This window comes from Pongo abelii, chromosome 13 (genome assembly GCF_028885655.2).
Source record: "Pongo abelii isolate AG06213 chromosome 13, NHGRI_mPonAbe1-v2.0_pri, whole genome shotgun sequence".
NCBI lineage: Eukaryota > Metazoa > Chordata > Mammalia > Primates > Hominidae > Pongo > Pongo abelii.
In genome coordinates, this window is record NC_071998.2 from 54,054,395 (window position 1) to 54,070,639 (window position 16,245).

General features: G+C 42.0%; 1 protein-coding gene across 30 annotated transcripts in view; it reads left to right on the forward strand.

The window, feature by feature from the left end:
* The window catches only part of SPATA6L (spermatogenesis associated 6 like), a 157,602-nt gene that overhangs the window by 54,417 nt on the left and 86,940 nt on the right, over window positions 1–16,245 (forward strand). For 12 of the 30 annotated variants that reach the window (XR_008509664.2, XR_008509663.2, XR_008509668.2 and 9 more), the window contains 6 exons: window positions 227–414; window positions 814–934; window positions 4,448–4,502; window positions 6,860–6,953; window positions 8,032–8,122; window positions 11,510–11,666. Coding sequence is in view for 2 of the 30 variants with exons in the window: in XM_054519978.2 (XP_054375953.1) it covers window positions 227–414; window positions 6,860–6,953; window positions 8,032–8,121 (372 nt within the window). In the remaining 28 variants the exon portion in view is untranslated. Of the gene's footprint in view, window positions 1–226; window positions 415–813; window positions 935–4,447; window positions 4,503–6,859; window positions 6,954–8,031; window positions 8,123–11,509; window positions 11,710–13,932; window positions 14,072–14,139; window positions 14,887–16,245 lie in introns of those variants that run through there. The other 18 variants (XR_008509676.2, XR_008509679.2, XR_010136512.1 and 15 more) reach the window with 8 other exon arrangements.

Here is a 16,245-nt window from a genome sequence, read left to right on the forward strand (position 1 = left end):
ATATCCCAAACATACAGACTTTTGGTTATTTTTATCAGTCTGAACTCCTGAGCATTTTGTCACTAGTCTTCTCTTCTCCAGATCCTCTTCTATTTGCAGGAGATCCCTGGGGCAAATATTCTGTCATCTTAGCCCCAGTTATCTTCCTTGCCCGAATCCCACACCCAGCTCTAAATTAAGCAAACAGAAGCAAAATTACAACTAAATAATGCATATTGTCACTCAGGTTATCAAAGAGCCAGATGAACGGATTGTTTTAAGGAGTGACTCATCATCACATTTAGATTCAAGTCAGTTTGGAAAGTCCTCATCCAGTAAACAAGGGGATGCTGATTTCCACGGGAAAGCTTCATTTGCCACCTACCAGCATTCCAGCTCTCCTGGCCCCTTGGATCAGCCCCTTCTCAGAGAAAGGTCAGTGGCAAGCACCCATCTGTTTGCCTGAAGAGTGCATTGTGGCCTGGCAGGGGTAAAGCTGGGTCATTTCACCAGCTTCCTTTCTTAGGAATATTCAGCTGGTGACACCTTGATATGAAAAAATGATTATTTCTTTTAAAATCTACCCAAAAGTCAGAGGCATATCTCAGAATATTTGCTGTAAATGGGATAGACAACTAACTTTGACATAGGTACTATTTATCTACCCATTTTTATTTGTCATAAATTTAAAAACTAAACCTTTTTATTTTACTAGTATAAAAATATTTACCACAGAAAGTTTGAAAATTACAGAAAAAAAAGTGGAAAAAAGTTACCCATAGTCCTACCACTCAAAGACAAATGTTAACATATGGGCATATATTCTTTTTCTAGACATGATTTCTTTGTTTACATTATTTTCACAAACAATGAAAATACATTTGCATATGTCTGGAGAGCAGGCCAGAGAGCAAGAGCAGAAACCTTTATTTGCCAAACAGCACTCTCTAGTAGGGTAAGTAACCACTGGTTTGCTTGGGTCTGCCTGATTTTAGACCTGAAAGTCCTGCATTCTGAAAACCCTTGAGTCTTAGGCAAACCAGGACAGTTGCTTACTTTAACTTCGGGGAAGTGGCACTGAAAATAATATTTATAAGATCGTTGTTCTGAATGAAGGGTATGCCAATCTGCTTTTCTCTGCATTATTAGTGACGAGAATAAGAAGCAAACTCTGCGTACCAAAATAACACAATTGCTTACAAAGGGACTCAGAGTAAATATATCCCAGAACCACAGTGGCCCTGAAATTTTTACAGGAATTATATTAACTCTGAGGTAGACTAAGAAAGTGGCAATCCCTTCTTAGTGTTTTTCAGAAATGACATAATAACTCTATATTCAAATGTTAAATCATGGATTTGAGGAAGCCAGATCAAATATTTTAATAAAATCCGTTAACGTATGGCGAGCTTTTGATTAGTTACTTTATTGGAAGAAAATAATACAACATAGATTTTTAAAAAACTGGCTCTGGGCTGGGCGTGGTGGCTCATGCCTATAATCCCAGGACTTTGGGAGGCCAAGGTGGATGGATCACCTGAGGTCTGGAGTTTAAGACCAGCCTGACCAACATGAAGAAACACTGTCTCTAGTAAAAATATAAAACTACCCGGGCATGGTGGCGCATGCCTGTAATCCCAGCTACTCGGGAGGCTGAGGCAGGAGAATTGCTTGAACCCGGGAGGTGGAGGTTGTGGTGAGCTGAGATCGTGCCATTGCACTCCAGCCTGGGTAACAAGAGCGAAATTCCGTTTAAAACAAACAAAAAACTGGCTCTGGCACACAGAGACAGGTGGTCAGAGACACACTTACACCTCTCTGTGTCTGGCCTCTCTCCCCTCCTGTCTTATGCTTTTGCCACCAGCCTGGAATTCAGCAGACTGGCAAAGCACAGGAGGTTATCCTGGATTTAAAGACTTGTAGAGGATTGATTTTAAATGAAGAGTGGAAAGAACTTTCAATTAGCAGTGGTCAGGAGACATGGGCTCTAGTGCTCATGTGTCTCTAAGTGCTGGGTGATTTCACACAGCTACTCGACCTATTTTTTTTTAATTAATTAATTTTTTATTTTTTTGAGATGGGGTCTTGCTTTGTCACCCAGGCTGGAGTGCAGTGGCACAATCACAGCTTACTGCAGCCTTGACCTCCCCAACCCAAGCAATCCTCCTGCCTCAGCCTCCTGAGTAACTGGGACTACAGGTGCGCACCGACATGCCCGGCTAATTTTCATATTTTTATTTTTGTAGAGATGGGGTCTCACTGTGTTGCCCAGGCTCTTCTCAAACTCTTGGGCTCAAGCAATTGTCTTGGCCTCCCAAAGTGCTGGGTACAGGCATGAGCCACTGTGCCTGGCTTCAACCTTTTAAACCTCAGTTTCCTCATCTTTAAAATGGGTGTGATGATCAAAGATCCATCTGCATACAGCCACAAAGTGCTTCTCAGCTGCCAGAACTGGGGAAAACCCATGGTTTTTGTCTCTGTGCCTGGTATCTATAACACCTCCCAAACTCCTTAAAATCGGTACAGCAAGCTTTTCTGAGAGACTGTATTGAGCATGCTGTTATTGGGCAACTGCTGTGGGCAATGGACACCATCATGACACGTCTCTGCTTTCCACTGGCTCACATACTAGACAGGAAGGCAGACATACCCCCATGTCACTGAATATGAGATAGATTGTGGTAGGCACCTAACAGAAGTACAACCCAAATGCAGGGGAGAGACAGAGTGGGAGGAAATCAATTCCATCAGGAGAGAGATCTGAGAAGGCCTCTTTTCTCTTTAAATACGTGTTAGATGGTTTATGCATTCATTCAGCCAGCCTTTCCTGAGTGTCTTTATGCAGCAGGCCAGCAATTCTCAACTCCGGCCAACAGAAGAATTGCCTCATGTTTACTGAGTCAAAATCAACTGGGATTGGAATTGAGTATGTGGGCGGGGAGCACATGAAATCTGTGGTTAAGAGGGAAAGCGGGATTGATACTCAATCTGCTAGGCCTGGAATGGGAACACTAACATTTAAGACATTTCTCCTGATCTCTGAAAACTTGCAACCTAGCAGAGGATATAAAAAAATAATAATAATAAAAAAGAAGTATGCAAAGAGCTTTCTACAAAGCAGCACTTTGTGAATAATGTGGAACAAAAGTTACTGGAGTATAAAGAAGAAGGGTGGTACTTCTGGAGTGTTTTATGGAGGAGGTGATGCTTTCATGTGGCCGTGAGGGGAGAAGATTGGATTATGATGGGGTTCATAGAGGTGAGTGATGGGAGGTGGGAGGCAGGGGCACTGTCAGCTTCCAGCAGTTAGAGGAGTTTGGGAGAAAGTCGATGCTAGGACTCAAAGGTTTGAGGGGGACCTTTGTTGGCTGACCTGAGGCGTTTGGGCTTTCCTTGGAAGGAGTGAGGAGCTCTTTGACGTTAGTCACAGGAGTTGGCACAGGTGACTTTAGAAAGATGAGTCTTAGCTGCAGACCAGAGTTTTATTGGCCATCTCTGATGAGGCAGCAAATTCTTTGTGCCCAAAGTCTCTCTAAACTGGTAACTTGGGACCTAGTTGGACTATGAGTTTGTAAATAAGGCCATGATTATCAGCGACAAAGAATAACACAGCCACAGAAAGGCCATCCAGTTTGCCCATGGCTGTCCTGGTTTTAGTACCAAAAGTTTGCATCCTGGGAAACCCCTGAGTCCTAGGTGAACCAAGACAGCTGGTCACCTTCACACTAGAGAAGTGGCTCTGAAGATAATATTTTAAAAACAGTTCTTTTGAATGAGGGATGTGCCCTTCATTTCCTTGCAGAACACATTGCCCGTTGGCTTTAGAGTGATCACCAGGGCAGATTCCTGGGACACTGGGGGTTGCCAGCACTGTGTCTCCACTCACTCAGTGTTCTTTTCATACCAGCAATATCAGGACCACTCTTTCTCTGTGTCCAGTTCACAAGGGTGCATGAGAATACCTGTTGTGTTTCTGCTAACTTAATACTGAAGTCAGTAAGGATCAAGGTCATAAGGATGAGTTGGGAGACAAATTTTGGAGTCAGAGTCAACCCAAGGTTTTAATGGACAAGGTAGAAAACACTTTATAAGAGTGAACAATGGGAGTACTAAAGGAGGAAGAAACACTGCCAAGCCTGTTCCCTGTATCCACCATCTGAATAGCATCATGCCCCTTCAGCACATCCTCTCTCTCCACATTACTCGAGGAGAAGGTAGATCCCATGGAGAATGCTGTAGTAAGGGCACAGTGCTGCTCCCATCTGTTGACTCATCATTCTCCAAGATCTTCAAATGTAAAATAAATTGCATGTAACAATAATGGTAACAAATGTAAGAGTCGCTTTGGTACTGGTTACTCTAGACCTGTGAAAAAGAATTTACAGTATCTAGCTGGTGGCTGTTTTTAAATGCTAGCTTCATTTATAGCTTCAACATATTTCTATTCCTTCCTCTTAAACATTCTTAGAGAAGGGCCAAGCGTGGTGGCTCACACCTGGAATCCCTGCACTTTGGGAAGCGAGGTGAGTGGATCACTTGAGGTCAGGAATTCAAGACCAGCCTGGCCAACATGGCAAAACCCTGTCTCTACAAAAAATACAAAAATTCGCTGGGCTTGGTGGCATATGCCTGTAGTCTCAGCTACTTGGGAGGCTGAGGCAGGAGAATTGCTTGAACATGGGAGTCAGAGGTTGCAGTGAGTGGAGGTAGCGCCACTGCACTCCAGCCTGGGCGACAGAATGAGACTCTGGGTCAAAAAAAAAAAAAGTTATTAGAGAAGCATAGAAATAATGTTTGTAGTCTTAAACATGGGCAGTGCTTTAGGTGGTGCTTCCATTTACTATGAGTTGTTTTCTTGGGTTGGCAATGGATTTGTGTAGATCCATTCATACTGTTGGTCTTGTCTCCCTGGAAAAACCAGTGGGACATGCTTGTCACAAAGAGAGCTGGAATGGAGGCCTGGATGTGGGCCGGAACCAGCCAAGCAGAGGGGCAACTGCACAGGGCGGTCGTTCATATGGTAGCCATAGTAACAACTGGATTTCCAGATGTTCCTGTCATTTCCATTGTTTACCATACATTAATTAAAGAGAATCATTTTTTTTCTTTCTTTCTTTCTTTTTTTTTTTTTTTGAGATAGAGTCTTACTATGTTGCCCAGGCTAGAGTACAGTGGCCCCATCTCAGCTCACTGCAACCTCCACCTCCCAGGTTCAAGCAATTTTCATGCCTCAGCCTCCTGGTATCTAGGACTACAGATGTACCACCACCACACCTGGCTAATTTTTTGTATTTTTAGTAGAGATGGGGTTTCACTATATTAGCCAGGCTGATCTGGAACTGTTGGCCTCAAGAGATCTGTCCGCCTCAGCCTTCCAAAGTGCTGGGATTATAGGTGTGAGCCACTGCGCCTGGCCCCAAGTGGCTATAATTCTTTGGGTGTTTTTAGAAAACTGTATCTGTGCCTTTCATTATCAAATTGCTATGTACACTTTCAGCTTAGTTATACTTCAGACTTTAGGATTTGGTAACCATCCCCCTCCTGAATATTAATGGATGGATGAATGAATGAATGAGAGAATGAATTCAATCACTCAAGAAATATTTATTAGCTACTTACTGTGCTATTCAGTTCCTACTCTGCCCTGGGATGAGCTATTAAAAAAAGAGTCTCAGTCTCACTTTCACTGTAGGAGTAAAGACCGCCATTAACCAAATAATGACAAAATGTCCAGTGGTGCAAATGGTATTAATGAGGTATAGATAAATGAAACTGCAAGTGTGTATAACAGAGCAGCTGACCTCCTCTACAGGAGAGGGCTCAGAAAGGACTTTGCTGAGAACTCAACAATTGAACTGAACTCTGAAGGGTGGGTAGGAGTTAATAAGAGTAGTGAGCCCCTGGGGTTGAGAGGTAGAAGAGGGAACAGTGTTGCCAAATGCCTATGGAAGGTAGAAAATGCTCTATGTTTGGGGAACTGAAAGAGACTGTCAAACCTATGGTTCAGTTTGGAGTCTGGGTGGCCTAAAGTAAATGAGATATAAGATAAAGTCCTGGTGGTAGGAAACAACCAGGATTGGAGGCTGGGTGTAGTGGCTCACACCTGTAATCCCAGCACTTTGGGAGGCTGAGGCAGGAGGATCACTGGAGTACAGGAGTTTGAGACCAGCCTGGACAGCATAGGGAGACCCTGTCTCTACAAAATATTTAAAAGTTAGCTCCACATGGTGATGCATACCTGTAGTCCCAGCTATTTGGGAGATTGAGGTGGGAGGATCCCTTGAACCCAGGAGTTCGAAACCAGCCTGGGTAGCAAGACCTTATCTCTTAAAGAAAAAAAAAATAGCCAGGCATGGCAACATGTACCTAGTTGGTCCTCTCTACCTGGGAGGCTGAAGTTGGAGGATTGCTTGAGTCCAAGAGTTCAAGGTTGCAGTGAGCTATGATCATGCAATTGTACGTTAGCCTGGATGATAATCTCTCCCTAAAACAACAACTACTGGGATTAAATTTTATATTAAAATTTTTTGGATTTAAATTTTATATTAAAAATTTTTAGATTAAAATTTTAAATGTAAAAGTAGGGTTTGTTCATGAGAGAAATATCTGAAAAACACAGGAAAGTACAAAGAAGAAAAGAATCACTCATAGCCACACATAGAAACACAAAAAGTTCTTAACATCTGAGCAGTTTTTATTCCCCAGTGCTTTTCCTATGGGTAGGTTTAAGAAAGACGTTGAAATCACACTATGTTTACCATTTTGCATGCTGCTGTTTTTTATTATAATTAAGTTTTAAATATCAATCCATACTGTCATGTGCTTTAAGTGTCCTTTTTAGTAGCTGCTAATATTCCACCCTGTTCCATCTGTTGAGCAGGTTCCATCCTGGTTCTCAGTCCACATGGAAGAATATCCATGAGAGGGTATGCAGTCTTCTGACATCCCACAGAGCACAGCAGCACCAAAACAAGGTTAGACTTTCTTATAAAACTAGATCTTTGCTCACTAAATAATATGCGAACAGGGACCTATAGTCTAGTCGGGGAGACAGACATTAATCAAATAACCACAGAAATAAGTGGAAAATTGTGAGGCTTACCAAGGAGATTACCTGTTGTCCTGAGAGTGAATGGTAGCGTGTATTTGACATGGCTGGGAGTCAGGGCTGGCTTCCTGAGGATGAGACAGTGGGGCTTGGATCCAACGGAGGAGTAGCAGCTAATTTGGTGCACAGCACTCATCAAGCAGAGGTCCTTTCAAAGGACTGAGAGAAGACAGGCTAACTGGCCCACAGAGCATTCCTTTCCCTTGCACACATGAATCCCAATCCAGGGAAGAATACAGTTGTGTGCGTGAGCTGTGTAAGGCCACAACATGGAAGAAAGTCGTCCTAAAATTTAATAAGGTGGTTTTGGCTGTATGACTTTTACAGGGGTATGGGGAGTGCTTCTGATCCATTGGTAGGTATTCCCAGTACTTTGTCACTGCTTCAGACACACAGCTAAGTGGCCGTTCACCAGCTCAAAAGAATTCAAATATAGGACAACAGTGCCCCCAGTGGCTGAATTTAATGATGCCATGTAGTTGAATTAGTCATCTTGACTTATTAAATACTGGCATATGCTAGATTTGCAGGATGACACTTAAAACTAAATGTTGTTTGCCCTAACCATGAGGGTAGTGAATTACTTTACTTCTTTTCTGCAAAGTCATTGGCTTTGCTTTAATTCCCAACCTTTTCAGGCAAGGAATCTCTTTAAAATGTAAACAAAGTCCTAGTTTGGGGCTCAAATCTATAATCCTAGTATTTTGGGAGGCTGAGAAGAGAGAATCCCTTGAGGCCAGGAGGTTCAAGACCAGCCTGGCAACATAATGAGACCTCGTCTCTACAAAAAAAGAAAGATTCTATATACACACATATATAGTGAACCCCATATAATGGCATAAATGGGATGCACAGACCTCCTACATGCAAAACTACACATCTGTGTATCATCCATCTCTATTATGTTATGGGTAACATAATTGCTGGATTTGTTTTTATTATAGGAAGATTCTACCTCTGAAGTAAATTATATCATTGAAAGCCCAAGCTACCCTCTGAAGAAATACCCACTGCATGAACAGAGATATATTTAAGGTACTGTCTTGTGTGAGTAAGCAGCTTAAGTGCTTCTCCTTATCTTGGTTTGCTAAAAGAATTTCAGTTTCCTCCTATCAATATGAAGTAACTAGAAAGTGTGGAGGACAGGAGACTTGGAGGAGACCCGAGAACCGCGTTCTTCCCTTGCTCTATATGATAACGGCAATGCACGTGCTTTCCAGCTCTCTTGCCTCCTCTTGTGATCATCTCCCCTGCCCGCAACATCACCCTCTATCTAATAGACTTTCTGGCCTTCTTTCAGCTTCTTGAACACGGAGCTCTTTCCTGCCATGGGGTCTCTGCACATGTTGTTTTCTCCATCTGGAATATGTCTTCCTGACTCTGCCTGGATAACTTCTATTTGTCCTTCCAGGCTCATGATTTTCTATGACATGACACTCCCTCTCTCTGTGATGTGTACCCTTTAGTACACAGCATTTTTCCTTCATAAATTATGACACAATTTCTTATTATATTTTTATCTGGGCTGATTGTTTAAAATCTGTCTCTTCTACTGGAATGAAACCTTATGAGATCAGATAATCTGTCTCTGTTGCTCACTGCTTTATACCCAGTATTTAGTGCCATACAATGGAATCACATTTAACTTTTCAAACACATGTACTAGGTGTGTGCGCTGAACAAGAACCTGCCTACCCACCTCCACCCTGCTGCTGTCCCTGTATCACCTGACCCTCCACAATGGTTGCTGCTCAATAAAGAGGGTTTTTGTTTTGACATGGAGCTCGGTCGCCCAGGCTAGAGTGCAATGGCACAATCTTGGTTCACTGCAACCTCCACCACCCAGGTTCAAGCGATTCTCCTGCCTCAGCCTCCTGAGTAGCTGGGATTTCAGGTGCACACAACCACACCCAGCTAATTTTTGTATTTTTAGTAGAGACGGGGTTTCACCATGTTGGTCAGGCTGGTCTCAAACTCCTGACCTCGTGATCTGCCTGCCTCGGCCTCCCAAAGTACTGGGATTACAGGCATAAGCCACTGCGCCCGGTTGCAGTAAAGAGTTTTTATAAATGCATGTTGAATATGCATTTATTATGAATGCATGTAACAAGGCAACTCTAGAGTTCAGATCTGTGGCAAGTAGTTAGCCATATTGTGGGACATCATCGTTTCTCATATATTCTTTTCTTTTTCATTCAAGCCCAGAATAATAATCGCTCTTCCTTATGACATGCGGCCTGAGTGCTGAGACTAGTACACATACTTCACATGTATTAAACAAATTCATATCTAATTCTCAGGACAACCCAATGAGATAGGTACTATCATTAGTTCCATCTTACAGATAGGAAAACTGAGGCATAGGTTAGGTCCCTTGCTCAAGGTGACATGACTAGTGAATGGTGGAGCTTTATTCTCTTAACCACTACATTCGATTGCATTTTCAAAGCTAGAGTGTAATCATACATGGAAATCCATGGGGAGAAAGAGCAGATGTGTGAAAGAGGGCCCTTTGGAACCCAAGCAGAGTTCATGGGCATTGCCTTCGGAAGGCTCCCACTAGGATCCTATAGCTTTGTACTGTATAGTCCTCATGTCAGCAGGATCAGAATAATTATGCGTCTTTCTAAACAATAAAGGAAAGTGGGATGACCTGCTAAGTTTTCACTATAGTCAGGCTCCTGAAAGTCTGGTTTGAGGGTCATGCATGCTTTACAGAACAAGTTGCCCTAGGAATGGCCAGGGCTCCCCACCTTTAGCACAGAGGAATGTGCAGGACAGCTGAGTAATTGCCCATTCTACAGGCTTCTACCTTAGGACGTTCTGCTTGCTAGATTAAAGGACGGATTCTGGGCCATTTACTCTCTGGTTACCAAAATAATTGCCGTCTAGGCAATTATTTAGGTGGTTATACAGAACATAGCCCACATGATTATCAAATGCCAAATTACATTGAATTTCAACATGCGTAATATCAAGTTACATAAAGCCCTGAACCAGCTGATATGTGGACACTGATGTGGGGGGATAGAGAGAAGGTAAGAAAAGAAAAAAAAAAAAAACACGTCAATTCTTTCTTGGAAAATAGGTTTCCCACATAATAGGAATTCCCACCCAGTGGTTTGGCATACGCTTAGAATACCTTCTCTGGAAGTCTCCATACCATCCTCCCTGACCCCACTTCTTGAGTAATGGATTCCTGGAGAGGCTGGGATCCTGGAGAGTCATTTTAGTGAAGCTTTAGTGATTGTGAAAAACCCAAGTGACTCTGGCTAGTCTTAAGCAAACGGGGCATTTATTTGAAAGATGCTGAGCATCCATCTCAGTGAGTCCAGGAAAGATCCAAACAGGCAAGATCAAATAGCTAGAACAGGACAGCCAGAGCCACTCCTGTGGGTTGGAAGGACAGACCCCAGGCAGGAGGCATCCTCCACAGACAACCAAGTGGCTCCCACTGCATGTCCCAGTCCCGGCTTTTCTTGAGGACTCTCTTCTAATGGCAACACCAATTCCTGTCCCTCCCCTTCTCCGTATCTGTTTCACTGCCAGGTCCTGGCTCCCCAGCGATCTCGAGATCCCAGGGAGATGAAAAAGTAGATTCTTACCACAAAAAGGTCAGGGATTCTTGAGCCAAAAACAATGAGTCCAATTGTCTGACCACGTAGAGGGAGGGAATGGGTGGAAGAAATGGGTTGAAGGGGTTGGAATACATCTATTTCTGGATCTTTTGGGACTTGGTACTTTTGGTATAAACAGAGTATCCCTTGTATATTTAAAATTGGTGAATTTTACCACACAAAAAACAAACATCCAAAAAACCAAAAAAAAAAAGCCTCCCATAAAGAAACCCCTCAGATTATCCCTAGTTCTCTTGGAAGGCATGATTGCCATGACATCACGGCCCCCAGTGTGCAATGCCAAATTACGGAGCAAGACTCCATCAAAAAGAAAGGAAAGAAAAGAAAGAAAGGAAGAAAGGAAGAAAGAAGGGAGCGAGAGAGGGAAGGAAGGGAGGGAGGGAGGAAGGAAGGAAGGAAGGGAAGGAAGGAAGGAAATTTGTTCAGTAGAATATAGTTGATTGGAACATGTTTAACAGCTCAACTGAATAACACCTATTTTGGCACATTTACTATGTAGCAAGGACTGTGCTAACTCTTCACAATAATAGTAAGAGGTAGATACTCTGTCATCATCCTGATATTTTACAAAGACGTCAAGTAAATTGCCCAAGGTCGCACAGATGCTCACTGGGTTATTCTGTTGTGAGAATCCAGGGAAAAGGCTCAGAGACTAAGTGATCCCAAGGCATAGCTACATGCCAAGATTGGGGTAGTATGACACTATCTTTTTCTCCTTACTTGTATCGATTGTTTGCCTTTTTCTCAATACCACATGTAGAATGTGATATTTCAAATTTTGCAGGGGAAATTAATGAAAGCTTAAGGAAGATCATGAAGAGCTCACTCACTGAGACAATTGAAGCATCCTTAAAGAAATGAACACTTTTTGTTGTCTGTGTTGAGTCACTGATGTCTAATCCCCTTTAAACCAAACCCTGTACTCAGTCTTTTGTGCCCAGGTAAGAGTTGTTGATTAAAGTGTTTGCTATTTGGGGGCTCACATTTTCTTGTCAAGCTGGAAAATTTGTGTTTTTGCATGTTTGTTTTGAACATGAAAGAGAAAGCACTGTAGTTGGGTGGCAGGTGCTTATCCATTTGGAAAGCACTTAGAATTCTAATGAAAATGTCAAGATGCCTTTTAAGGTATTCTTCATTTTTGACAGTAAATGTGTTCTTGAAAACTTTTTTTCTCTCTTCCTCCTTCTGAATGCTTCCCCTCTCTGTATCTCTCTCTCAAATTAATTAAATATAAGCTAGAGGAAGTTGCTATTCATAGGAATAACCTGATAAATCCTCCAGGAAAGACTATCAACCTGACTTTCTCTTTTCGGTAGATCTGTTTTTGTTGTTGTTTGTTTATTTCTTAGTGTTAGGCTTGATTTACATGAAATCCACTAAAAACCTTGGAAAAGAGAGCATTACATCTGGATAATTCAGATCTTGTTTTAAATGCTGAATTTCTGTGATAAATTTGTAAGAGGAGGCTAGCTCCTTTGGAGTGTAGTTTAAACTACTCCTTCTGTTTCCTACTCTGTTCCAGCAATTCTTTGTAAATTTAGATGAGGAACAAAACCTTCCTCAAATATTTCTCCAAAAGAACTACACATTAAGTAAATAGGTTCTACAGATAGGACTGTCAATGCCAGGTTTTAAAGTTAGTTAGGAAGGTGCATTTATGAAATGCTTACACAGTGTAAGGGAGCAGGAATAGGAAGGGGCTGGGATAAAGGGAGACTAGAGGCACATTTGTCTTCATTGATGTAGACCCAGAGAAGAGGTGCCTGAAAATGGAAACTTATTTCCCTCCTTCATAGTGTAACCATAGCATTTTCCTCTACCAGTCCTACTATAGTGTGAATATTTGTGTCCCCTCAACATTTGTATGTTGAAATCCTAACATCTAAGGAAATGGGGAATTTTGGGAGGTGATGAGGTTGTGAGGGTGGACCCCTCATAAATGAGATTGGTGCCCTATAAATAGGCTCAAGGGAGCTCGTTTGCCCCTTCCACTGGTGAGGAGACAGTGAGAAGGCGCCATCTCTGAACCAGGAAGAGGGCCCTTACCAGATTCTGAATCTGCCAACATTTTGATCTTGGACTTCCCAGCTTCCAGAACTGTGAGAAATGAATTCCTGTTGTTTGTAAGCTACCTAGTTTATGACATTTTGTTATAGCAGCCTGAATAGAGTAAGACACTACCCTAAAACTTGTTCAGTTTTTAGAAGATTCAGTGAAAGCCAAGTTTTCTTTTCTCACTGTGATCATAGGGATTGGTTCATTAGGTAAATTAAGAAAATGAAATTAAAAATTAAAACAGGAAAGGAACTCCAAAAACAAAAACAACAAAACAAAATTCATTTATCCTCTTCTCAGAATTTCAGCCAAATAAAGGTATATCCAAGTTGAACCTCCCAATCTAAAAATCTGAAATCTGAAATGCTCCAAAATCCAGAACTTTTTGAGCACCCATATAACACCATAAGTGAAAAATTCCACATCTGACCGCATGTGGCAGGGTGCAGTCAAATGCATTCGAAACTTTGTTTCATGCTCAAAATTATTTAAAATCATGTATAAAATTACCTTCAGGCTATCTGTATAAAGTGTATATAAAATATAAATGAATTTCATGTTTAGGCTTGGGTCCTATCCCCTATCCTGAAGATACTTCATTGTGTTTATGTAAATATTCCAAAATACAAAAATGAAAACCAAAACCCAAGTTTAAAATACTTCTGGTCAGTCCCAAGCATTGAAGATAAGGGAGACTCAACCTGTATCACAACCAGCATTCCACCTTGGCAAGGCCAACAGCAAGCTTAAATTACATATGCTAATATGTTCTCAGTCTCTCTGAAACTATGGTTGTCAATTTATTGTTTTGATGTTACCTCTAAGTAGTCATCAAAAATAAGAAAATATTGTGTTACATTAAGGTTACACTATAAGTCTCAGGAGAGGGCTGCTTACGTAAGCAGCTAAAGGAAAGCAGCTCTAATGAATTGGTATCCCATTTCAGTTATTGTTAAAATATACACCATGACATTCAATATTCAGTGTTTTTTGAAATGGTTTAAGTACAACTCTTTAATAAGATCTTATATGCCCATTCTTATTTAAAGTCATTTTTGGTTTTCACACTAAATTATGCTTTTTTTCCCTCTACTTTCGCATCTATTAACTCTGTTCCTTAAATTATTATTATTTTTACTTTTGTTTCTCAAGGAGTTATCTCAATTTTGAGGAATCATGCTGAGGCAAGGATTGCAGTTGAAGTATTTTGCTTTTGGAGTATATAATAGTATGAATAATTTTGTGATGTTTTGGGGTTTGGATTACTTTGGGAAGATCTGTGTCATTAAACATCATAAAAAGAATTCCCATCTGTCTTGCTTCAGTTTATAATTCCTTTTTTGACTTTTATGGTTGCAGATCTGTCAAAGCCTGGAGCATATTTTATGGGCATGTTTCATGGGGTCTTGGTTTGCAGAGGCTCCTAAGAAAATCTCCTTCGTGGAACCTAGGCCCTCCAAACAAAAGCTGCTATACCATGAGGCCAGTTCTCTGTGGTCACCTGACTGACCCAAAGTTAGCTGAAGCCTGTAGACCATGAATTATAAAAGAGATTTTTAAAAAATGAGAGTGCAAATGATATGTTTGACATAAAAGAGGTGGTTGGTTTTAGGTGTAATTTGAGAAGACTGATGGGTATGTGTGTGAGTTCAGCCCTAGCACCCAAGGCTACTCTCAGTATAGCCAGTACTCCCCTGAGTTGGTTCCATCAAAGGAGCCCGCTGGGCTCTCTGGAGGGCAGGCTGAGGAACAGGATAGGCTCTCTAGTCCATGCTGTGACCAGAGAACCCACTAGCACCACCGGATGGGACTGCTGTCTTTCTCTGGTTAGGGGACCCCTCCTAGCACTACTTAGGGGACCTGCAGGTCTTGGAGAGACCTCTTCTCCTCTCTTCCCTTGTGCTGGGAACCCTGCCAACAGTGATGAGAGCCCCAACCCTTTGCTCCTTTGACCTGGGAGCCCCATCCTCCACACTGAATGTAGGGGCACCAAATTATGGTTATGAAGTTACTTTGTTTATCAAAGGAAAGAACCTATGCTTAATTTCACATAGGGGATTTGGTCAAAACAGGGTCATGTCTAGGACAGGAGCTTTTACTTGGTGCAGATGGGTCCTTTTCTTAATGGCTGAGTTGATGGAGCTTCTTCAACAAAATGAGGAGTTTCTAGTCCGAAATTTTTCCTTGGGATTCTGCATCTTTTAGAGTGATCCATTAGCACTGCCCCACCTCACCCCCCATGCCCCACCGTGTGTGTGTGTGTGTGTGTGTGTGTGTGTGTGTATGTGTATTTTGTTTTCTTTTTTTTTAATATAAAAAATAGAGAAGGAGTCTCCCTGTATTGACCAGGCTGGTCTTGAACTCCTGGCCTCAAGTGATCTGCCACCTCGGCCTCCCAAAGTGCTAGGCTTACAGGTATGAGCCACTGCGCCCCTCTGAGTGCCTGGATTTAAATCCTAGTTCTGCCATTTACAGGCTGAGTGCCTTGGACAGATAATTTAGCCTCTTTGTGTCTCAATGTCCTTACGTATAATACGGAGGTAATAATAGTATCTATCTAATAATGTTATTGTTGGTAGATAATACATTTAAAGTACATTAAATCAGTGCCTGGCACAAAATGAGCACTCAGTGAGCATTAGCTATTCTTATTCTCATCTCATTTAATTTTTTGAGGAAAGCATTGCTCCCCCTATTTCTTGCTAAGGACACTGAGGCTCAGAAAAGCAAGTGTCGGAGCCAATTTGCAAACCCTGCTCTGTCTTGTTTCCAAACCTCAGGTTCTCTGTACCACTTCCTGTCACCCCTTTGCTGCCACCTGGTTGGCCCTGAGGCATCACAGATAATTCAACTTAAAGGGTTTGAAAAACATGAACTCAGAACATTTCAGAATAACAGAGCAACTAAGGTCTCTTGACAGAAGTTGGAACAATTAACCACTTCTTGTTTAGGCCAACAAGAGAGGCTTTCTGCTCTTATTTCCTGTCATTGGAATGTTATGTTTGTAAACAGCATTTTTAGGAAGTCTCCTCCTCCCCACCACCCCCAAATAAACTTTCCTGTTCCTTTTTCTCCAGGAACTGACACTCACTGAAATTGGAATTTTGAACTGAGATAAACATCATACTTGTTTTATTGGGATGACTTCCAGGAACAGACCGTAGGCAGTAGTAGTAGGTGTTATTGCTGGAAGTGTTGCATTCACGGTGGGAACTCTTCATTATGAAAGCTCATTTGTTGTTGCTTAAGGGATAGGATGACGTCCTTTGTTCACTGGGTCTCCTCCCAGCCCTGCAGTTAACAAAACTGATCCCATAGCCTCGCATGGACCCACTCAACTTGTATTTGTTAAACTCCTTCTATGTGTTCAGTATTGTGCAGGACCCTGTGGGGTAGGGAGGGATCACACTAAGGGGTGTAAAATTCAACCCGTGCCCTCTTGAAGTTTCCAGACTTACTGGGGCA